This window comes from Dendrobates tinctorius, unplaced genomic scaffold (genome assembly GCF_039654945.1).
Source record: "Dendrobates tinctorius isolate UK_male_01 unplaced genomic scaffold, ASM3965494v1 ptg000132l, whole genome shotgun sequence".
In the NCBI taxonomy this organism is placed as follows: domain Eukaryota; kingdom Metazoa; phylum Chordata; class Amphibia; order Anura; family Dendrobatidae; genus Dendrobates; species Dendrobates tinctorius.
The window spans coordinates 3,031,474-3,056,967 of NW_027361800.1; the positions used below are offsets into that span (position 1 = coordinate 3,031,474).

At 42.5% G+C, this 25,494-nt stretch overlaps 1 protein-coding gene across 12 annotated transcripts in view; it reads left to right on the forward strand.

Moving 5' to 3' along the window:
- PALM (paralemmin) overlaps positions 1-25,494 on the forward strand; it is a 185,531-nt gene that overhangs the window by 148,548 nt on the left and 11,489 nt on the right. For 9 of the 12 annotated variants that reach the window (XM_073543379.1, XM_073543384.1, XM_073543375.1 and 6 more), the window contains 3 exons: positions 12,955-13,035; positions 13,755-13,885; positions 15,531-15,636. In XM_073543379.1, the coding sequence (XP_073399480.1) occupies positions 12,955-13,035; positions 13,755-13,885; positions 15,531-15,636 (318 nt within the window). Of the gene's footprint in view, positions 1-11,230; positions 11,465-11,501; positions 12,465-12,954; positions 13,036-13,754; positions 13,886-15,530; positions 15,637-25,494 lie in introns of those variants that run through there. The other 3 variants (XM_073543372.1, XM_073543381.1, XM_073543380.1) reach the window with 3 other exon arrangements.

The window sequence follows — 25,494 nt, forward strand, 5'->3', positions numbered from 1 at the left end:
AGTACACACGTGGTCAAAATTGTTGGCACCCCTCGTGTGATGACAGAAAAACCCACAATGGTCACAGAAATAACTTGAATCTGACAAAAGTAATAATAAATCAAAAATCTATGAAAATAAACAAATAAAAGTCAGACATTGCTTTTCAACCATGCTTCCACAGAATTTGAGAAAAAATTAAACTCATGAAATAGGCCTGGACAGAAATGATGGTACCCCTGAAAATAAATGTGCCATGTTAAAGCAAGGTGTGTCCACTAATTAGCATCACAAGTGTCCACAGTCTTGGAATCAGTGAGTGGGCCTGTATATGGAGCTAAAGATACTCACTGTGTTGTTTGGTGACATGGTGTGTATTACACTCAACATGAACCAGAGGAAGTGAAGGAAAGAGTTGTCTCAGGAGATTAGAAAGAAAATTATAGACAAACATGTTAAAGGTAAAAGTTATAAGACCATCTCCAAGCAGCGTGATGTTCCTATGACTACAGTTGCACACATTATTCAGAAATTTAAGATCCATGGGACCGTAGCCAACCTTCCTGGTCGTCGCCGCAGGAGGAAAATTCATGACAAATCAAAGAGACAGATAATACAAATGGTAACAAAAGAGCCCAGAAAAACTTTTAAACAGATTAAAGGTGAGCTTCAAGCTCAAGGAACATCAGTGGCAGATCGCACCATCCATTATATGAGCCAAGGTGGACTTCATGGGAGACGACCAAGGAGGACACCATTGTTGAAAAAAATCATAAAAAAGCCAGACTGGAATTTGCCAAACTACATGTTGACAAGCCACAATGCTTCTGGGAGAATGTCCTATGGACAGATGAGACAACAATGGAACTTTTTGGCAAGGCACATCAGCTCTATGTTCACAGACATTAAAATGAAGCATATCAAGAAAAGAACACTGTCCCTACTGTGAAACATGGAGGAGGCTCTGTTATGTTCTGGGGCTGCTTTGCTGCATCTGGCACAGGGTGTCTATAATCTCTGCAAGGTACAATGAAATCTCAAGACTATCGAGATTCTAGAGAGAAATGTGCTGCCCAGTGTCAAAAAGCTTGGACTCAGTCGCAGGTCATGGGTCTTGCAACAGGATAATGACCCAAAACACACAGCTAAAAACACCCAATAATGGCTAAGAGGAAAAAATTTGACTATTCTGAAGTGGTCTTCTATGAGCCCTGACCTAAATCCTATTGAGCATCTTTAGAAAGAGCTGAAACATGCCGTCTGGAAAAGGCAACCTTCAAACACGAGACAACTGGACCAGTTTGCTCTTGAGCAGTGGGCCAAAATATCTGTCGAGAGGTGCAGAAGTCTCATTGACAGTTACAGAAATCGTTTGATTGCAGTGATTGCCTCAAAAGGTTGTGCAGCAAAATATTAAGTTAAGAGTATCATCATTTCTGTCCAGGCCATGAGTTTTATTTTTTAAAAATTCTGAGGAAGCATGGTTGAAAAGCAATGTCTGACTTTCATTTGTTCATTGTCATAGATTTTTGATTTATTATTACTTTTGTCAGATTCAAGTTAATTCTGTGATCATTGTGGGTTTTTCTGTCATTAATCGAGGGGTACCAACAAATTCGATCACGTGTGTATGTGCAGTTACTAGTGCTTCTCACTAAATTTATTTCAGTTCTTCAATACAAAAAGTGAAACTCATATATTGTGTAGAGTCATTAGAAACAGAGTGATCGATTTCAAGTGTTCAACAATAGTCAGTCAAAGAAAAAAGAAACATCCGGCACTGTCCCTGAGAAAGAAATACCCGCAAAGTCACTTATAACCGCTATCAGTGTGACACCTGTAACACTTGCTGAACGGGTGCTCTATCCATGTGAAGAAAAAACATGAACTATCGTAGTAGAAAAAGACAGCAGGATGGCACTCACCGTTCTCTTGAAATGATTCACTTTATTTCATGTTAATAAAGCATAGGCAATGGCACGGGAGAAATGCAAGAAGACGGACAACAGCCGTTTCGTGCACAATGCACTTCAACAGGTCCCTTAATGGGACCTGTTGAAGTGCATTGTGCACGAAACGGCTGTCGTCAGTCTTTTTGCATCTCTCCCGTGCCATTGCCTATGCTTTATTAACATGAAATAAAGTGAATCATTTCAAGAGAACGGTGAGTGCCATCCTGCTGTCTTTTTCTACTACGATAGTTCATGTTTTTTCTTCACATGGATAGAGCACCCGTTCAGCAAGTGTTACAGGTGTCACACTGATAGCGGTTATAAGTGACTTTGCGGGTATTTCTTTCTCAGGGACAGTGCCGGATGTTTCTTTTTTCTTTGACTGACTATTGTTGAACACTTTTTCAAGTGTTTATTTATGTTAATGTTGATGATTATGGCGTACAGCCAATGTCTTTATTATAAAATCATGTCATAAAGTCATTATCTCAGTAAATTAGAATACTATATAACACCAGCTTAAAAAATTATATTAAAATCCGAAATGTTGGCTTACTGAAATGTATGTTCAGTAAATGCACTCAATACTTGGTTGGGGCTCCTTTGGCATAAATTACTGCATAAATGCAGCGTGGCATGGTGACAATCAGCCTGTGGCACTGCTGAGGTGTAATAGAAACCCAGGTTGCTTTAATAGCAGCCTTCAGCTCCTCTGGAGTTTGGTGTCTTTCATTTTCCTCTTGACAATACTCCATCTTTATGGGGTTAAGGTTAGGCTAGTTTGCTGGCCAATCAAGCACAGTGATAAACCAGGTATTGGTACTTTTGGCAGTGTGGACAGGTGCCAAGTCCTGCTGGAAAATTAAATTTCCATCTATTAAAAGCTTGTCGCAGAGGGAAGCATGAAGTGCTCTAAAATTTCCTGGTAGACGGCTACGCTGACTGTAGTCTTGATAAAGCCCAGTGGACCTACACCAGTAGATGACATGGCTCCCCAAACCATCACTATGGAAACTTCACACTAGACCTCAAGCAGCTTGGATTGTGTGCCTCTCCATTCTTTCTCCAGACTCTGAAGCCTTGATTTTCAAATGAAATGCAAAATTTACTCTCATCTGAAAACAATACCTTGGATCACTGAGCAACAGTCCAGTTCTTTTTCTCCTTGGCCCAGGTAAGACGCTTCTGGCGTTGTCTATTGGTCATGAGTGGCTTAACACAAGGAATGTGACACTTGTAGCCCCCATGTCCTGGATACGTCTGTGTGTGGTGGCTCTTGAAGCAATGATTCCAGCAGCAGTCTACTCCTTGTGAAACTCCCCAAGATTTTTGAATGGCCTTTTCTTAACAATCCTTTCAATGCTACAGGTATCCCGGTTGCTTGTACTCCTTTTTCTACCACACTTTTTCCTTCCTCTCAACTTTCTATTAATATTCTTGGATACAGCGCTCTGTGAACAGCCAGCTTCTTTAGCAATGACCTTATGTGGCTTACCCTCCTTATGGAGTGGGTCAATGACTGCCATCTGGACATCTGTCAAGTCAGCAGTCTTCCCCATGATTGTGGAGCCTACTGAAACAGACTAAGGGACCTTTGTAAATGTATATGGAAGCCTATGCAGGTGTTTTGTTAATTATTCTAATTTACTGAGATTATGACTTTTGGGTTTTCATTGGCTGTAAGCCATAATCATCAACATTAACAGAAATAAACACTTGAAATAGATCACTCTGTAATCACTCTATATAATATATGAGTTTCACTTTTTGTATTGAAGAACTGAAATAAATTAACTTTTTGATGATATTCTAATTTAGCGAGAAGCACCTGTATATTCTCTCCCCACCCTCCCCAAGTGCTGCGTCACTGAAGAGCTTGTTAGAGGAATTAGCCAGGACTTTTATCATTTCTTCTTATGGGGCTAAGCACTAACATGCAGGTAGTTGCTAACTACCTGCCGATTATCTCCAGCAACAATGCCTGCCAGCTCACAACGGTCACGGACAGCTACTTCCATGATTCTCTTACTTCTGCTGATGTCACTTCTACAGTGCAGCGTCTTCTCTTCCACTCAGCTCTATAGATGGGGAGTCTCTGCCATTGTTGTGCTGATTGACAGCTGGCTCCACCTGCTTAATTAGAACACCTTCTCTTCTCTGAAAGATACCAGTATTGCTTTTAAGTCCAGTGTGGATCAGTGAAGGGGATGGATTTTTTTTCAGCTGGTGCCACCCCTACCTCCGTACTCCCACACTCTGCCACCCTAGGCACTGGCCTTCCAGCCTCTAGTGGTTAACACATCCCTCCTTCTTAGGAATAAGTTATAGGAAATGTTATATTCAATGTAAAATATACCCACAGCCTTGCAAAAATAGTATGGTGAGGTACTGCACAAAGCCTGATTGCTCAATATTGCATGGCAAAATCAAATGTAGGTGCCTGTAGTCTTAATAGCAGCAACCTATTCCACAATTATATCCCTATAAAGCTCACATTCTAATTTTCTTTTTTATATAAATTCTTTATTTAAGAATGTTATTACAGAACTATAAACAAAATACAAGTCAATATGATCAACATTCAGTTTTTTCTGTTATTTCCAGTTGGTGTTTTGTTAATGTCCATATTCATCCTTCTAATTTTTTTAGGTTTGTTTGGTGTGATATTAGACCATTTTTCATGTTTTGGTAGTGGTGGAAATCTGAGAAGGTCTTCTGCTTTTGTCCGAACTGGAAGTTGAAGCTGAGGAAGATCCAACTTATTCAGGACGTAGGGTAGATCTTCAGGTGTTTTTACAATTAAAGTTTTATTGTCGAGGGAAATAGCGAGTCCAAATAGAAACATCCAACTGTAAGCTATATTTCTGTCTCTAAGAATCCTAGTTAAAGGCTAAAGTTGTCTTCTGAGGTCAAGAGTGAACTTTGAAAGGTCCTGGAAAATTTGGACCTCATTATCCTCATATTCAGTTTTAGTGGCTTGCCTGGATTTGTTTTAGATTTCCTCCTTGATTTTAAAGCTTTGTATACAGTACAGCACATCCCTGGGTTTGCACTGGCTTATACTTTTAGGTCTGTAGACTCTATGAGCCCTTTCAATGCATATATTATTAGAATCGTCTTTGCCAAGTAGATCGTTAAATATGTTGGTGAGGATTATAGTGATATCTTCATCTGGAATTTTTTCCGGGAGCCCTCTGATTCTTAGGTTGTTCCTTCTTGACCTGTTCTCCAGGTCGTCTATGTGAATTTTTTGAAGAAAGCTTTCCTTTTGGTTATCAATTAGAATTTCCGTAACGCGTTCAGAGTGTGTGGATAGCTGTTCACAGGTATCCTCTAAGGTCTGTAATCTTGTACTTGCTTAACCTCTTTTTTAAGGTCTGCTATTTCTTCTTTAATGGTTTGGGTAAAGCCTTTAACCCCTTCACGACCTTTGACGCCATGTAGGCGTCGTGACAATACGACCCATGATGCCTATGTAGCGTCATGAATTGATTGCCCCCCTGCGGGTCGGGTGACCGGGGTCACTGAAAGGTCACCTGACCCGCACACAAAGGACCCTTCAGAGTTAACACCTGGGGGTGTGGCTTAGCCCCCACGTGCCTACGATCGCTCTGATTGGCTGTTAAAAGTGAAACTGCCAATCAGAGCGATTGTAATATTTCACTAATGAAAATTGGTGAAATATTACAATCCAGCCATGGCCGATGCTAAAATAGCATCGGACATGGCTGGACACCGAGACCCGACCCCCCCCACACCGACTGATGGCACCGATCGGCTGCCGCCACCGTCTGATGGCACCGATCGGCAGCCGCCGTCATAATCTGCCCCCCCGCCTTCCCTCCACCCCCCCAGCCCTCCGATCACCCCCTCAGCCCTCCGATCACCCCCTCTCACCCTCCTTTGTGCCTCCGATCTCCCGCTATCCGTCCCGGTGTCCCGCCGTCCAGCGTCATGGGCGCCGCCATCTTGGAAGATGGCGGGCGCATGCGCAGTGTGCCGAATCGAATCTGCAACACTGCAGATTCATTCATTTATTTTGATCACTATAATAAACTTTCATAGTGATCAAAATAAAAAAAAGTAAATCACCGCCCCCCTTATCACCCCCATAGGTAGGGACAAATAATAAAAAAACAAAATATTTTTTTTTTATTTTTCCATTAGGGCTAGGGCTAGGGTTGGAATTAGGGTTAGGGTTAGAAATAGGGTTAGGGTTGGACTAAGGGTTGGAATTAGGGTTAGGGTTGTAATTGGGATTAGGGTTAGGGTTGGGTTGGGATTACGGTTAGGCTTGTGGTTAGGGTTAGAGTTGGGATTTCGTTAGGGGTGTGTTGGGATTAGGGTTGAGGTTAGGGTTATGATTAGGGTTGGGATTAGGGTTAGGGGTGTGTTGGGGTTAGGGTTGGAGATAGAATTGAGGGGTTTACACTGTTTAGGCACATCACGGGGTCTCCAAACGCGACATGGAGCCACCATTTATTCCAGCCAATTTTGCGTTCAAAAAGTCAAACGGTGCTCCCTCCATTTCGAGCCCCGACATGTGCCCAAACAGTGGTGTACCCCCACTTATGGGGTATCAGGGTACTCAGGAAAAATTGCAAAACAACTTTGGTGGTCTAATTTCTCCTGTTACCCTTGGGAAAATAAAAACATGGGGGCTAAAATATTTATTTTTGTGGAAAAAAAATGATTTTTTATTTTCATGGTTCTGCGTTATAAACTTCTGTGAAGCACTTGGGGGTTCAACGTACTCACCACACATCTAGATAAGTTCCTTGGGGGGTCTAGTTTCCAAAATGGGGTCACTTATGGGGGGTTTCCACTGTTTAGGTACATCAGGGGCTCTGCAAATGTAACATGACGCCCACAGACCATTCCATCAAGTCGGAATTTCAAAACGTCACTAGTTCCATACCGAGCCCCAATGTGTCCCTGAACAGTGCCCCCCCACATATGGGGTACCAGCGTACTCAGGACAAACTGGATAACAAGTTTTGGGGTCCAATTTATCCTGTTGCCCTTGTGAAAATAAAAAATAGTGGGCTAAAAATAATTTTTGGAGGAAAAAAAAATAATTTTTTATTTTCACAGCTCTGTGTTATAAACTTCTGTGAAGCACTTGGAGGGTTCAAAGTGCACACCTCACATCTAGATTAGTTCCTTGGGTGATCTAGTTTCCAAAATCGGGTCATTTGTGGGGGGTTTGCACTGTTTAGGTACATCAGGGGCTCTGCAAATGTAACATGACGCCCACAGACCATTCCATCAAGTCTTCATTTCAAAGCGTCACTACTTCCCTTCCGAGCCCCAACGTGTGCCCAAACAGTGGTCCCCTCCACATATGGGGTACCAGCGTACTCAGGACAAGCTGGACAACAACTTTTGGGGTCCAATTTATCCTGTTACCCTTGTGAAAATAAAAAATAGCAGGCTAAAAATTTATTTTTTGAGGAAAAAAAATATTTTTATTTTAATGGCTCTTCGTTATAAACTTCTGTGTAGCACCTGGGGGTTCAAAGTGCTCACTATGCATCTATATAAGTTTCTTAGGGGGTCTAGTTTCCAAAATGGGGTCATTTGTGGGGGAGCTCCAAAGTTTACGCCCACAGGGGCTCTGCAAACACGACATGGTGTCCGCTAACGATTGGAGCTAATTTTCCATTCAAAATGTCAAATGACGCTCCTTCCCTTCTGAGCCATGCCTTGCGCTCAAACAGTGGTTTCCCCCCACATATGGGGTACCAGTGTACGGAGGACAAACTGGACAACAACTTTTGGGGTCCAATTTATCCTGTTACCCTTGGGAAAATAAGAAATAGCGGGCTAAAAAATCATTTTTGAGGAAAAAAAAATATTTTTTTATTTTCATGGCACTGCATTTATAAACTTCTGTGAAGCACTTGGGGATTCAGAGTGCTCACTACACATCTAGATAAGCTCCTTGGGGGTTCTAGTTTCCAAAATGGGGTCACTTGTGGGGGTTTCTACTGTTTAGGCACACAGGGGCTCTGCAAACGCAGCATGACGCCCGCAGAACATTCCATCAAAGTCTGCATTCCAAAATGGTGCTCCTTCCCTTCTGAGCTCTCCCGTGCTCCCAAACAGTGGTTCCCCCCCATATATGGGGTATCGGTGTACTCAGGACAAATTGCACAACAACTTTTGTGGTTCAATTTCTCCTGTTAGCCTTGTGAAAATAAAAAATAGCGGGCTAAAAAATCATTTTTGAGCAAAAAAAAAATGATTTTTTATTTTCACTGCTCTGCGTTATAAACTTCTGTGAAGCACTTGGGGGTTCAAAGTGCTCACCACACATCTAGATAAGTTCCTTCGGGGGTCTAGTTTCCAAAATGGGGTCACTTGTGGGGGAGCTCCAATGTTTAGGCACACAGGGGTTCTCCAAATGCGACATGGTGTACACTAACGATTGGAGCTAATTTTCCAATCAAAAAGTCACATGGCGCTCCTTCCCTTCCGGGCCCTGCCGTGCGCCCAAACAGTGGTTTATGACCACATATGAGGTATCGATGTACTCAGGAGAAATTGCCCAACAAATTTTAGGATCCATTTTATCCTGTTGCCATGTGAAAATGAAAAAACTGATGCTAAAAGAAAATTTTGGTTGGAAAAATTAAAATGTCCATTTTTTCATTCCATGTTGCTTTAGTTCCTGTGAAGCACCTGAAAAGTTAATAATCTTCTTGAATGTAGTTTTGAGTAGCTTGAGGGGTGCAGATTTTAGAATGGTGTCACTTTTGGGTATTTTCTGCCATATAGACCCCTCAAAGTGACTTCAAATGTGAGGTGGTCCCTAAAAAAAATGGTTTTGTAAATTTTGTTGTAAAAATGAGAAATTGCTGGTCAACTTTTAACCCTTATAACTTCCTAACGAAAAAAAATGTTGTTTCCAAAATTGTGCTGATGTAAAGTAGACATGTGGGAAATGTTATTTATTAACTATTTTGTGTCACATAACTCTCTGGTTTAACAGAATAAAAATTTGAAAATTGCAAAATTTTCACCAAATTTCCATTTTTCCACAAATAAACGCAAAAATTATCGACCTAAATTTACCACTAACATGAAGCCCAATATGTCCCGAAAAAACAATCTCGGAATCGCTAGGATGCGCTGAAGCGTTCCTGAGTTATTACCTCATAAAGGGACATTGGTCAGAATTGCAAAAAATGGCCAGGTCGTTAAGGTCAAAATAGGCTGGGTCATGAAGGGGTTAAAGAGATTTCTTATGCATTCCGTAGTAGGTAGGGTTTTAATATAGTCTTTGAGGTTTTTTCTTCACATGTAGACTCCTCCTCCTCATCACTGTCAGACCATTGCGCGAGAGAGGAAGAACTCTGTTTATGTACTTGTGATGCAGTGTTTGATTTATTGGAGTGAGCATCAAGAGAGAGTTGTTTTCTGGGTTTCTCCCTCTCTTTACCCTTCTTGGGGGTTTTCGTGGTTTTGGCTACCTCTTCGGTTTGTAACTTAGTAGATTTACCCATTTTTAAATCCGATCTGAATGTAACTCAATCGGGGAAGGGTGGCAAAATCAGGTCATTTAGGTATTTTTCATGGTATTATGAACAGCTGAAACTAGATTCCAAAATATGTCATTATCTATATGTTGTTGTCCTCTCATGGGAAAGTGCACAGCTTTTATTTAGTAGTGTATAGAGGTAATTTGGAGCATAATTTAAATCCTCATGTTGTACGTAAGGAGAGCAGCAGGTGGCAGCAGAGTCCCTTTCTCTGTTTCCAATATTTTAACTTGAATTTTTCAACCTCAGTATACCCCCAAGTGGGGGGGACAGGTATCTCCACAAGGTTTGGAAAAAACAGGGAGAGAAACATACGTTAATGCTGGCTTAATCCAAGGACAGTTCAGGTATGACAGAATTCTGAGTTTTTATCCTGTTATTCTCTGGATTCACTCGTGGGCCGGGTGTTGAAAGAGGTGATGATTTTTTGCTCGAGTAAGTGCAGGTACCTAGATCCCAGTACAGTGTCTTCCCTATATCCCCTCCAATGTTGATAGTGATTGCTGGTGTCATGATACCAGTGCTGGGTGACTGGCACTTCTGGGGTTAATGTTCTGATCGCAGTGCAGACTCTCACCTGCACACGTGGGACCTATTAGGGTGGCCTCTCATTGGTTCTGGGAAGGCTTCTTATAGCCTCAGGAAGCTCCCATCCCCCGTCAGTTATACTTTCGCCCTTGGCATTGTGTGGTGACCCCTGAGTGTGTTAGTGCTCTGTTCTGGTTGCTTGATTCTCTGTGTATGACTCGGTCTATTCTCTGGATATCTCTTTGGATTCTGCTTGGTACCTTCTATGTCCGTTTGGTTTTTGATCTCTGCTTGGCCCTGACTGTCCGTTCTGTCTCATCCCTGGTACTGTATTGATACCTTGTGTATGACCTTTGGCTTTGTCTGACCTCCCGTCTGTTTATCCCTCCTGTACCTCGCTTGCCTGTATTGTGCCTGACCTCTGCTTTGCCCGACTCTGAGTTTTCTTCCTCCTCTGAAAGCAGGACGCTAAGCCCCGCCCCCTTGCAGTCACATGACCGTTCACATGACCGTAGGTCCTGTGCCGGCTTTCTAATCTTCTACATTCAGGTCCCGTGCATCTTTATTGTCCGGCTGTTCTTGTCCCCAGGGGTCCCTACGGTGCGGGTGAGTCCCTGCTTAGCGGAGGCTGTACGCCGGCGCTGTCAGGACCCTGACAGCTGGTACAGAAAGTTCACTAGTGGCGCGCAGGGCACGTGGCCACAGTATATTCCAGATAGGAACAGGGAATGGACTTAAGTCCCCATCACACACAGCGATCTCGCCAGTGAGAGCGCTGATTTTGTGATGTCACAGCGATCTCGCCAGCGAGATCGCTGTGTGTGACATGGATCAGCGACCAGCCCCATTGCCGGGTATCGCTGATCGCGCTCCATCGTGCTGGGCCGTTCTTTGATTGCTGGTCTCCCGCTGGCCAGCGTGCATCGCTGCGTGTGGCAGCGAGAGACCAGCGATCAGCAACGCTGAACGCTGGTTTCCAATGTAAACAGCGGGTATCCAAGAGCCGCGCGGCCCTTGGATACCCGCTGTTTACATTGGAAACCAGCTTGCTCGCTGGTCCTGATCGCTGGAGGGGCTGTCTATGTGACAGCTCACCAGCGATCAGCCTAACGATGTCCCAGCGATCCCATTATGATCGTTGGTGGGATCGCTGGGACATCGTTATGTGTAACGGGGCCTTTAGTGTGCATTAGATAAGGTGGGAGCGTCCATATACCACTGTGGAAGATCTTTGTAGCAATGGCAGCCTTTTGTAATACTGCACAAGGACAGGGCACCGATTGCAAATATTAGGATATGTTATTGTCCTCTCGTTGGGAGGTGTACAGCTATTATTTAGTAGTGTATATGATTAATGCGGAGCAGAAATTAAATACTCCTGTTGTTCCTAAGGAGGACAGCAGGTGGCAGCAAAGTCCTATTGTCCAGTCCCTTCCAGCCTGTCCCTCTGATGGGAGGAAGGTGCAGTACACAAAGACCGTGCAATTTTTCCTAAGAATAGATTAGTATGAAGAGAGTTCAGAGGAACTGTGGGGTATTCTTCTTTTACATGTGGGTTATTTCAGCCCTCTAATGTGGGGGGCTGCAGGTTTTATTAGCCCCTCGGCTCAGTCCAGGATCCCCCCTAGTCCTGCACCCGCTGGGTGCCCCCCCGCGTTTAAGAGTAGTCCCAGGCAGGCAATGCCCCCACACCAAAGACCACCGCCGCTCTGGCGCGTCCAGCCGCACACCCTCGGGTCCGTAGTCGAAGATAGCGCCGACTGGGCACTGAGCCTCCTGAAGAGAAGCGGTAGCACCGCGAGACAGGCCCGGACTCCGAGAGGCCGCAGGAGAAGGAGCCAGCAGCACCCGCCGCGTCACCAGTGTCCAGCAGCTCCACGCTCTCCCGCTCCCAGGGCCACAGAATGGGGCCAGAGGCACGCGACGGCGCGATCAGGGAGCCCGGGCCGGATCCCGCTGCCCAAACAATGCAGAGAGGGAGACCCAGCGGCGAACAAAGGGACAGGGCACCGGCCGCTCAGACGCCAAGATGAGAACCCCTGCAGATGGGTCCCGCAGCTGTATCCCATAGAGAAACTCTCACAGTCTCTTTGACAGCCTCTTCAGCTGTGCAGCAGGGCGGGAAGATGTCTCCCCTCCGGCCTCTGACTCCTTCAAGGCTATCCCGACCTCTTCCGTCCTGTCAGGAGTTTGATCTAGGGGGTCCAGAAGATCACCAGTCCATCTGGGCCATAGGAGGGTAGGATGCGAGGAGGAAAAAGGGGTCTTTTCCCTTGTTTTATTTGACTTTAGGCAGGAGCTCCTGTGCCGTGCGTCCTTTCCTCAGCTTAGTCAGGCCACGCTCCCCTAATTTTCTTTTTTTGCACACAAATTCACCCTCTATTGATAAGTTTGTTATTGGAACGTTAGGAAAATATGGAGACCCATGAGGAAACCCATGCAGAAAATAGGAAAACTGCAGGTGAATATTATCATGCCTTCTGTTTATAAGAAGCAAGTTAAAGCGATATTCTGGTAAGAAGAAGTTTAACCTGTGCACCTCTATTCTCCATTTGAATGGGGCAGCAGTGCACGTTCTTGTCTTTGCCCCTTTCATACTGTCTCATTTCCAGCATGCTTATAGGGGAGCAATAGCCAAGCATGTGCACTGCCGCTCCATTCTGGCAGTCAGTGGGGGCCTAGAGTTTAGACAAGCATCAGTCGAAAAGTTATGCGTTTTTTACACTTGGACAAAAAGTAAACGCTGCAGCCAATCAACAGCATTTACAGAGAACAGTCAGCAAACTTATCAACTTTGTTGTGATGAGACCTGAAAAACATTTATCATGTAGTATATCGCCTCTACTGTAAGAGAGATTTGTATTTCTTTCCAGCCCCTACGAGGGCATCACTGCATTGAATCCTGATTTTACACAATGACTTTAATGCAATATATTCATATTTTTCCTCAGGAAAAAAGACGACGTCAGGTAGAGATTGAAAACAAGAGACGTCAGCTAGAAGATGATAGGAGACAGTTGCAGCACCTCAAAGTGAGTTTACCATTATCCATACCAAGATTTTGCGTTTCTGCTCTCCTTTGCTTTGCACTGCATTTGTATTGGCTGAACGTTTTACAGTATTAATTTGGTGATTTGTTTTGTGTTTGAATTTCTGTTTTCTTTGTCACTTTTCATCTACAAGAACAGAACTAAAACCCATGTTCTTGTCACTTTGATTGCCTTTTTATGTTTTCCTAGTATTTTGTATTACCTATTATATCTCCATCCCCACCACTGATTGGCAGCTTTCTGCCCGTGTACACTGTGCATAGACAGAAAGCTGCCAATCAGTGGTGTGGATGGGGTTATGCAGAGCTCATGAATATGGAGGACTACATGGCAACAGGTTTACTAGTCCTTTAGTGATAATTTGCTAATAAATAACTGATTCTATCAAAACTACAGCAAGCAGACTAGTAATGGGCTGCCATTAGGTGGCAATAACCTGCTGACAGATTCCCTTTAAAAAAAAAAAAAAGCTGATGTCCAGTTTAAAGTATGGGGAAGCTCCAGGGGAAGGGTAGTGCCACAGCCAAAGACCCTTTTGTCATAAGTGAAGTGTGGATGTGTGAACCCAGTATATTACACTGAGAACAATAGCTGAATTGGGATCAATAGCCACTTATCTTTATTTTAAGCAGATCTATAAAATAGCAAATAGAAATATATAAGCTGTTTGCAATGCTAAATGAGTATTCTCTCATATTAAGTCTAAAGCTCTACGGGAGCGCTGGCTTCTTGAAGGAGCTCCTGCTTCCACCCCAGAAGAAGATGAAGCAACAAAGAAACAGATGCAAGAGGATGAGCTGAAAACCCAAGAGCTAGAAGACAATATTCAGAGGTACGTCGCTTGGCCATGCTACATCACTCCATACCGACAGGCACTGCAAGTTGCAACGACACGCAGTCCAGCAGATTTGGACTTCGTCTGACTTGGACACCCAGTGACTTGCTGGGCAAAAAGAATACACATCTAATCTATAGATGGCTCTTTAAAGGGGTTGTCCAGGTTTTTCACAAAAGACTGCAGTCACTATGTGACAGCAGACTTGTAATTACTCACATCACGAGCTGTGCGGATTCTCCGGTGGCGAGACCGGGCGGGTGGTCATGTGACCACATGTATACGATATGCATACTTCTGGCCACATTCTCAGTAGTCAAAGTGTGGCAGGAAGTATGCATGTTGTATACCTGCGGTCACATGACTGCTCGGTCTCACTGCCGGCATCGGAGAATCCTCACAGTACGTGCTGCTCGCATAGAGAGACCGCAGACTTTTGTGATAAACCTGGACAACACCTTTAAGCCCAGCTGGAGGTTATGGAAAAGTATCAAGCAAGGATCCATAAAACTGCCTTAGATTAGATTATAACCATGATAATGTACAGTAAAGCTAGCCACATATTAACTCTTCAATGAGTAAGCTATGCAGCTGAACATTACGGTCCCGAGTGCCAGCGGCAGTGCCGGGTATTGATGCGAGAGACTCGCATCACACTCGCAAGTGTGACCTCGGACATGAAATCAGAATAAACCTTTCCCGTTTTAGGTCAATTAGGATTACCATAATTATTAATATTTGCCCAGTGCTAGAATAATGAGAGAGTGAGAGAGAATGTTTTAAGGCATTTTTATTACTTACTGCAAAGTCATATGTGGGTATGGGGTTAAAGAGTAACCGTCCTTTACTTTTTTTTATAAATCAATAGTACACATGAAAATTTGTACTATATCTGATTAGAGAAACCATTTTATTTCTCCTCCTGGACTGATCTTTTATTGTCAGAATTCTCAGTTCACAGACAAAATCTGTGTTCAGTGAATACAGACTTTCCCATTACTGAGATAGAAGGCAGTTGATGCTCACTATTATTTCAGGAGCATTTGCACCATAATGTCTGTGTCTGCCTCTAGCTCTTCCTTCCATATCTCCCCTCCCCTTCATAGAATTTTAAAAGAACCAACTGTCTCAGTAATGAGAAGATCTCTTCACTGAATACAGATATTAGCCATGAATTGAGAGGGAAAGATTAATCTTAAGCAGATTTCTCTGAAGTTTGTTACAAAGTTGCTTATTTTTATGTGTACTATTGATCTATGAAATACAAGCTCAGTCGCCAATGTGAAAATTGCAAGGTTTTTTAAATACAAATTATAATATGAGAAAAGAAAATAAATTACACAAATTAAAAAAGAAAAGAAAAGCATGATATTTTTTGACGAGACAATCCATTTATTTGGTTTCTGTCACCCAGATATACCTGTTTTTTTCCCTAGTATTTTTGAGACAGGTGATTTATTCAATGCTATGCTTTCTATGGCTAAAATTTGCAGTAGTCTCTTTGCAGTGTATTATGTGACCTTTTCACATAATATATAAAGTCCTTCATGATATCTTAATAGTGCTTCTCCCTATAACAGAACCCACAAGTTGATCTGTAGCATTCTGCATTATTAAAATGTCATTGTCTCTTACTCCCTAGCCTGGAAAATGAAATTGAGCTACTGGAGACTGGCATGTCGAGCACGTCCACCAAAGAGAGCCTAGCATCAGAGCCTGACAACCAAGAAGTGACCAGAACAAACAAGGTGAGCTTCAGTGCTGGGCATTATCTTAAGACCCCCTTCACACGTCTGTTTATTTTTGTCCATATGTGGTCCATTTTATAATGGCTGCAAATGCGCACACACTCACACCCATTGTATTCAATGGTGGTGCGCACTTGTCAGATTTCTCACATGGACCATATGTCCATGTGAAAAAAACGTAGACATGTCAATTGTTTATGCGCACCATGGACAAAATGCGTGCCACACAAGTGCACACTGATGACATCTAAAACAGTACAGTTCACACTTCCGAGGCGCCGTGTGCTGAAGACAGCTCTCATCATTGTCACCTGATCTCTCTCATATCTTAGGATATGGGTTGAATTAGATGGACTTAATGTCTCCCTTTAACCTTAATGACTATGTTACTATGTTACATCAGCGCAACCAGGTGACAATGATGGGAGTTGTAATCAGCACCCGCTGTGTACATTGTGTATAAAATAAAGAATTAAATTAAAAAATTGGATTGGGCTCCCATGTAATTTTGATAACCAGCAGAGGGAAAGCCCACAGCTGGGGGCTGATGTTACTAATGTGCAAAAGGAGATAATATCCCAAAGGGTTCCCAGGCTATTAATAACAGCTCACAGCTGTTTGCTTAGCTCCTACTGGTTAGTTTACGGAAGCCACAGAAAAAAATGATGTGGGGTTCCCTTAAAAGTATTAACCAGCAAAGGCTAAACAGACTGTGGCTTGATATTAATAGCCTGGGAAGGGGCCAGGGATATTGCCCCCCCGCCAAGACTGCCAATGTCAGCCCTCAGCCACTCCAGAAATGACGCATCCATAAGATGCGCCAAATCTGACTTTCAGCCTCGCTCTTCCCACTTGCCCTGGTGCAGTGGCAAGTAGGGTAATAGGGTTGAGGTTGATGTCAGCTTTGTGTTGTCAGCTGACATCAAGCCCAGGGGTTAGTAATGGATAAAACACCCCTATTACTAACCTCATTGTCATTGTAAACATAAAGAATAAAGTCATTTTATTGAAATAAATACACCCCACCCTAATTTTCCCATTTATTACTGTAAAAATGAAAATAATAAACCATATTCCTCTCCTGTTCGACAACAATCCATTTCTCACACGAAGAAGTCCAGCTCTGATACATAGCTGAGCAGTGGCATGATGCGACTGAATCCAAGACACACTGAGCTGAGTTTTTGGGAGCAGCTTCAGTGACGAGCTGTGACGTCAATTCAGTGTGAGACGGCCGATGAACTGCGGTAACCTTCATGACGCCACCGCTAGCACCGTGAGAAATTTCTGACATTGCTAGCAGTGTCCTCATTGAGGTTGCGCAGTTTATCAGGCCACTCACAATGAGCTGCCCATGGGAACCGCAGCTTTAGTGACTGTCGGTAACCTCAATAACGTCATTGATGCTGTGCTTCGATGATCAGCTCAGTGTTTCTTGGATGTCAAGTTGAACGGTTGCATCATACCACCGTTTAGCAAGGCATCAATATGAAGCAGAGATGGATTACGGCGTAGCACAAATGGATTATCATCGTACAGGTGAGGAATATCATGTTTTTTTTATTTTTAATATACCCTAATTAATGGGAAAAAGTGGGTCAGGGAGTATTTATTTCAAATAAAGGATTTTATTCTTGCTGTGTGTTTATTTCAAAACTTACTATGGGGTTAGTAATGGGGGCATCTTATATTACTAACCTCTGCGCTTGATGTCACCTGACAATACAAAGCTGACATCAACCCCAACACTATTACCCCACTTACCACCGCCACAGGGCAAGTGTGAAGAGCGGATGGTAAGCGACAGAATTGGCGCATCTTATGGATGTACCATTTCTGGAATGGCTGGGAGCTGAAGTTTTTCGTCTGGGTGGGGGCCAATATCCATGGGCCCTTTCCAGGCTATGAATATCTACCCACAGCTGTCTGTTTAGCCTTTGCTGGTTTTAGATTATAGGGGGACCCCAAGTCAATTTTTTGGGGGGTCTCCTCTATAATAACCAGTAAAGGCTAAGCAAATAGCTGTGAACTGGTATTAATAGCCTGGGAACATTTATGGCTATTGGCCCTTTTCCCAGAAAATTAACAACATCCCCAGCAGTCAGTTTTCAATCTGCTAGTTCAAAATATTATGTGGGAGCACACGCCATTTTTTTTTTAAATGTTTATTTTATACACGATGTGCACAGTGGGTGCTAAATACAACTCCCATCATTGTCGCTTGGTTGTGCTGATCTCAGGGAGACCAGGCGACAGTGATGAGAACTGCCTTCAGAGCCTGCGAGCTGTACTGCTTTTCCTAGGTGCCAGTACGTGTCACATGAGCAAACGGATGTCACACGGATGTGACACATGGACATGGACAGCAAGCGAATACACGAATGTCAGAACAATGAACATATGGACATGGACCACGAATCTCACCAGTACTGTTTTTTCCAGGACGTGCGAAGGGGGCCTTGCTTCTAACAGTGTTTCCTACCAATACATGCAATGCGCACATCACACAATGTTCCAAAGAATGACACTGCTCATCGGTGGGGGTCTAATTATTCACTGAATTACAACTAGGTTTAACCATTTCAGGGATGTAAAAGTACAAATAAATAACAAAGAGGATTTTTGCAACATCATTTTAACAGGTGGTCTTCTAAGTGAGATGAGCCAGATGTGTTATGTCTTAGGCTGTGTTCACACACAGCTTTTTTTTTAGCGGTTTTTACCGCTGTTTTCACTATAAAACCACGAAAAATAAGCTGCACAGTCATTTCTATGCATTTTGCACTTTGTGTGCACATTGATGCGTTTTTTACCGCGAAAAAAACGCATCGCAGTAAAAACCGCAGCATGCACATTAATTTTGCGTTTTTTTCCGCGGTTTAGGCTTCTCCCATGCTTTTAGAAACCGCTGCGGTAAAAAACGCATCAAAAACGCATCAAAACCGCGCCTAAAACGCGCAAAAACCGCCGCGGAAAAATAGGTGCGGTTTCTGGGAAGGGATTCAGGTTTTTGTGCAGAAATTTTCTGCAACGTGTGCACATACCCTTATGGGCAGTGAATATCTAAAAGAGATTTGCTTTTTCTAAAGTGTGAAAAAAAATTAGAAACAAACACAGATGGCAAAAAGGGAAACCTCACTAAACATAAAAAGTAATACACAAAAATACTCCCCTCGCACTTTCCCTCATTCAACCACTGTATTTTAAAAGAAAAAAATCCCACGCAGGTTTGCCATAGTCCACCGAATTCAACGTAGTGCAGCGATTCCAATGAACATAGGCTATGGAGCCTTGTTCTGATGCTCCATAGCCTTTGCCAACAGCCGCTGTGTTCTGAAGAGCAGTGATGTCAGTAACGTTACCGCTCTTCACAGTCGCCAGATCAAGCATAGGGCAGGCAGAATGAGACTCAGAATGTATGAATCACCGGGTTTCGCACTGCGTGTGTGAGGTTTTTTTAATCACTAAGTTAGTTATTGGGGTGTCTGATAGACACTTCTCCATTGCTAACACCAGGGCTTGATACCAGCTGTGTTTTTGAACACTGCACAGCTTACCTCAACCGCAAAAGCCTCTACCCAGATTGTCAAAGCACTAGGGGAGTCGGGAACAGCCGGGCGAAACGCCTTTATTGGAGCATCTCGTGATGCTCCATTTAAGGGGCGGCTGCGGCCTGGTATTTTTAAGCTGCAAAGGGCACAATGACCAGGGACCTTCCCAGTCTGATATTATCAGCTCACAGGTGTCTACTTTACCTTTGCTGGTTTAAAAAAATAGGGAGGCCACCACATCATCTATCTATTTATTATCTTTGCACATCATTTAAATATCTGTAGTTTCTTAAATGCATAGATTATAATGGGTGTGCTTTTGTATGTGTTTCTGGTACTTTTGAAAGTAGATGCCACAGGTACCGGAAACATGGACGTGTGAAGGGGACGCAAGACAGATTGAGTTTTTAACCCTAGGCAATAGTAAAACACACATTATTAGGGCTGCCAGTATTGAACAGCTCAATGGCTGGTCCATACAATCAGGGCAACTGTTACCACCCACCTTTCGTGTCTACCTCTTTCCTCATAGACTTTAAGCTTGCGAACAGGGCCCTCATTCCTCTTGGTATTTGTTATAATCTACTGTATGTGATTATTGTTATGCTGTAATGTCTATTGTCTGTACAAATCCCCTCTGAAATGTAAAGTGCTGCGGAATATGTCGGCGCTATAAAAATAAAATTTGTTATTATTATTATACTTTGATAATACACGATTTTCTTATAATCAAGTCTGTCCTTCCCTATGTGGTGTACTAACAATACAAATGCAGAGTGTAGAGTTAGAGTGCATAATGGCTATTAAGGTAGCTACAGACTCATTTACTTGACAGCGACTCCTAAGCTTCTCCCCATTTTACATGTTGTGATATGTATGGTCACACGATGGCTGGGTTCAGACTGTTGTATGGAAAAATTCATTCTCGCAAGTTCTGAACATGACGGACTCCATGCACCTGTTAGCATTGCAGATAGGTGCCTGAGTTGGCTTTATAGTAAATGTATTATTCTAGAAAATTGACCAAATTAGTGCATGCTGCAAGGTTCTCCACAGACTCCATTGGTCCAAATGGAAAATGGGCCATGTACGTTGGCTGTAATGGGTTTGTGAGATCTCAGTGTGCATTCCATGGTGTGCACGGACAGATTATACCCTCACCTGAATGAAACCTAGAGCACTTAGTGTCCTGTGAATACATAATAACTTGAGGGTCAATGAGAACCCCACCGTAAGTACTGCCCACCCTAGAATGAGTAGCTTATCTCAGTCGAGAACAAAGAATCATGGATGTTGAAATGTAACATGCCTACTTCTTTCCCATGACGATTGAATTTTTGGGAAAGTCGGCATATCGCCATACAAATTAGTACACACACTTTAAATATTTTGCAGGAGGATTCCGCTCTGAAAACCAACTGAAAAAGCACTGACTAAGCACTCAAAATAATGAACTTTTGCATTTCTGTGTAAAAACAACTTGCGGTTCATGTGTTCTATCTTTAGAGCGTTTTTTAACCACTTCAGCTTTCCAAAGACACCACGCCGTCAAAAGATGATTGCTGACAATTCTTCAGGCATTTTCCGCTTTGAAGATAGTCTCTACTTTCCAAAACAAGTCAGTGGGAGACTCAAAAGGGACTCCTGGTAGTCTTTTTGAGTATTTTGCAAGCATATTTGCTAAAAACTATTGGTGGTTTCTTTATTATTGCAAAAAAAAAACAGCGGCATTTCTTGAAGCGTCTTCTTGAAAAGCTCCATCTAAGGGGCTTTAGGAAAAATCAGCGCAAATAGCGTCTTACCCGGTAGACACAATAAGGTTTTACTCAAATTAAACTAACCTATCAGTTAAGAAGGCATGAAATGTGAGCATCAGCTGCAGCAGATCCATGGGTCAGCAAGTGACCGTTGGTCATCAAGGAAAGGGATATTTGTGGATTGTTTCCACACTGTTTAATGAACTGAGACTTACTGTATATCCCCGTGTGAAGAGTAGAAAAGGTAGTGGTTTATTCGACGCGTTTTGAAGACCAAAATTACTTCTTCCTCAGGATTGACCACGTGTATTCTTGAAAAGCTCAGCAGGTTTGCCCACCTGAAAAAGACATTGGCCCTGATTCTTCAAAGCCAATGAGGTATCCATGATTTTTTTGAAGCTGAAGAAATTTATAGTGATTATTTTTACTGTAATTATCTTTTCACAGTTTACAGGGAATGCAGCTGATGTCTTCTTATCAGAATTATGGGCTGTAGTCATGTATCACTTATAAACATAATTTATTATAGCTTTCGAATGTCAGTAAAATATATTGTCTGTCCATGATGTTTTGATAAGCTGTCTAGAAAAATAAAAAGACAAGTTAGCCACCCTGATCATCACCTTTTATCAAGGTGTGCAGAATTATTAGGGAGCTTGGTTTACACAGGCAAAATGGGACAATAAAGAGATTTGACTGACCCTAAACCCTACTGAGAACTTGTGGGCCCTTCTTTAATTGGAGATGTTCAGTGGAGGAAAACAATACACCTCTCTGAACAGTGTCTGGGGGGCTGTGGCTGGTGCTTACAAAACTGGTGATCTTCAACAAATTAAGAAGCTGACAGACTCCATGGATGGACGACTTCTGTCTGTTCTAGAAAATAGAGGACAATTGAGAGAAACTGGATAAGACTTGTCGGAACATGCCCACAAGTACAGTGGGTACGGAAAGTATTCAGACCCCTTTAAATTTTTCTTTCTTTGTTTCATTGCAGCCATTTGGTAAATTCAAAAAAGTTCTTTTTTTGTCATTATTGTACACTCTACAACGCATCTTGACTGAAAAAAAACAGAAATGTAGAAATTTTTGCAAATTTATTAAAAAAGAAAAATTGAAATATCACATGGTCATAAGTATTCAGACCCTTTGCTCAGTATTGAGTAGAAGCACTTTTTTGAGCTAGTACAGCCATGAGTCTCCTTGGGAATGATGCCACATTTTTCACACCTGTATTTGGGGATCCTCTGCCATTCTTCCTTGCAGATCCTCTCCATTTTTGTCAGGTTGGATGGTGAACGTTGGTGGATAGCCATTTTCAGGTCTTTCCAGAGATGCTGAGTTGGGTTTAGGTCAGGGGTCTGGTTGGGCCAGTCAAGAATGGTCAGAGTTGTTCTGAAGCCACTCTTTTGTTATTTTAGCTATGTGTTTAGGGTCATTGTCTTGTTGGAAGGTGAACCTTCGGCCAAGTCTGAGATCCAGAGCACTCTGGAAGAGGTTTTCATCCAGGATATCTCTGTACATGGCCGCATTCATGTTTCCTTCAATTGCAACCAGTCGTCCTGTCCCTGCAGCTGAAAAACACCCCTATAGCATGATGCTGCCACCGCCATGTTTCACTGTTGAGATTGTATTGGGCAAGGTGATGAGCAGTGCCTGGTTTTCTCCACACATACCTCTTAGAATTATCACCAAAAAGTTCTGTCTTCATCTCAACAGACCAGAGAATCTTATTTCTCATAGTCTGGGAGTACTTCATGTATTTTTTAGGAAAATCTATGCGGGCCTTCATATGTCTGGCACTGAGGAGAGGCTTCCGTCGGGTCACTCTGCCATAAAGGCCCGACTGGTGGAGGGCTGCTGTGATAGTTCACTTTGTGGAACTTTCTCCCATCTCCCCACTGCATCTCTGGAGCTCAGCCACAGTGATCTTGGGGTTCTTTTTTACCTCTCTCTCCAAGGCTCTTCTCCCACGATTGCTCAACTTGGCTAGACAATGGCTTGATTGTGTAAATCAGCAGAAAAAAAACCTACATAAATCTTGTATCACTGTAATCATACTGACCCAAAGAATGAAGTTGTCATTACTTACCAAACAGTAAAAAAAGAATTCCTGAATTGCTGTTTTTTGTTCCTTCTGCCTCCCAAAAATAGGAATAGAATGCGAAAAAAGTGTTCAGAAAGACATAAAAATTATAGCTGTCTAAATATGGTGTTGCAAAGAAATTTTTGTAGTTAAAGCTTTGCTTAGGCTAATTTCACATTAGCGTTTTTTTGCGCAGCGCATCGTGCGCAATAGAAACGCATGCAAAAACGCATCATGCGTTTTTGCATGCGTTTGCGTTTTTTATGCGCATTAGTTCTCTAGGGGTTAAAACCAGTGTCTACACATTTTTACGCCAAAAACGCAGACGAACACATGTCCATGCGCACGCCTGTGTTCCCATAGACTGTAATGCGTTATTTTGTCGCATTCTGCCTCCAAAAGAATGCAGTAAGGCTCTGCTCACATTTATCCAGTGCTGTACACTGCTTGGAGGTTTACATCTGAATGTCAGAAATATGTGATTCAGAAAAAAAACCCTTAATGGATGATTCCTATAATGAGGCAGATGAAGACACTTTGGACTCTGATTTATAATCCAGCAGCATCTATCTTTTTTGGCGTGCACAAAAGCACACTTGAACACAGTTTTTTTTGCACTACTAAAAAGATGGACACTGAGTCCGGAGTAACTCTGCTAACTTCATTATAGTTGTTTTGGGTTTCGTCTGAAACACGTAATTCGGAGATTTATATGGAAACCCCCGATGAGAGTGGTCAGCTTACAGCATGGGATAAATGTTAACCAAAATGCTTCCAATGAGAGCTTCAACTAAACCACAAAAACAAGTACCCACTCGGGTCTTTTCCTCATTACGGATAGAACATAGGCTCTGAATAAGTGACGTTTCCCCCGCACAAAAAACTGGAATCTGCACTACAAAATCCAAGTGCCTCCCTCCCTTTTGAGCCCCACAGTGTGCCTAAACCACAGTTAGCCTCACAATGCTCTGTATATCCAAGTAGAAATGAGGCCGCACTCATTGAGCTGGTGAAGATATTGCTTGATTTATTGGCACATGTTACACATGTCGGGCCGGGGGAGTGACATCAGGAGTGCAGAGGGAGCTGACAACGATCGTTTTGCGCTATCCAAGCGCTTCCACGGGTCATAAAGTGGAAGGGAGTGACGGATTCATATAGAAATTACGTCACTTGATAACTCCGCCTTCCACAGCTGCTGTCTAAACAACGTGAGTGAATTAAAAACAAAGAGATAATACATCAAAGATGCAAGAAAGCACAAATACAAATAATTGCAAATACATATCAATATGTACAAAGAGAGCGACCTAAGAGAGAAATAAATAATTGTTACGATCATCTTATCATTATGACATAATTATATAGCATAGTATGGACTATACAAGTATAAAACAAATATGGCAGACATGTATCTAAATGCTAACACCATCTGTCGTCCATGCAAGCACAAAAAAGTAAGTGCGGTATATAAATATACTTAGAAACATGTACAGACACCGAATGTATTAATACAAAACATTCTGTGCTTCAATAATGTAAAATGAGGCAATTAGATGTAAACCAAAATACCTCAGTGATATATCAGCACGGCTGAAAAAATACCGCATGCAGGATTGACCAATCATTCTAAGAATGAAAATACAGATATATACTGCACAAATCATACATAAAATCAATAATATAAATATGTCTGTGAGAATTCCAGTAAGATGTAATAATAACAGGAATAAACACCTTAATCAATGCAAGATAATAGTGTCAGTTCTATCGTGTAGTTATTTGAAATGACAAATAATTGCATAAAACGGTAAACCTAAATACATGCATTAATATCATAATATAAATAGTAAATCAGTCCCAGGACAGAGTACACAATTATATATCTGCTTATTCCTCACAAAAAAACAGACATGTCTATCCTATCATTAAATCCAGTCGGACCCATGGCACAAGTGTCCATGATCCACTTGGATTCTCGTCGTAACAAAATCCTGTGTAAATTACCTCCTTGAGGGGGCAAAACCACCTTCTCAAAACCAGCAAAAGAGAGGACAGACAAGTCACCTCCATGTATGTCCCTGACGTGACTGATTAGACGTGGAACCCCTTTCCCTGTTCCAAGCGATTTATAGTGTTCCCTAAAGCAGACGTATATGGGGCGTATGGTTTTACCTGTGTAGTAAAACCGACACGTGCAGAAAATGACGTACACCACATGATCTGTCTTGCATGTAATAAAATCAGAAACCGTATGACTGATCGCACTCATGCGTATGGTGCGGTCCGTGCAATGGAACTTGCAATACGGACAGTGACAACACTTAAAATTGCCTCTAGGGATTCCCTTACTCAACCAATTGTCATGTTCTGTAACCATACGATTTTTCACCAAAACATCCCTAATTCTTTTACTACGTTTACATAAGATAAGGGGCCCTCTGGATGTTATGTCACTTAAATC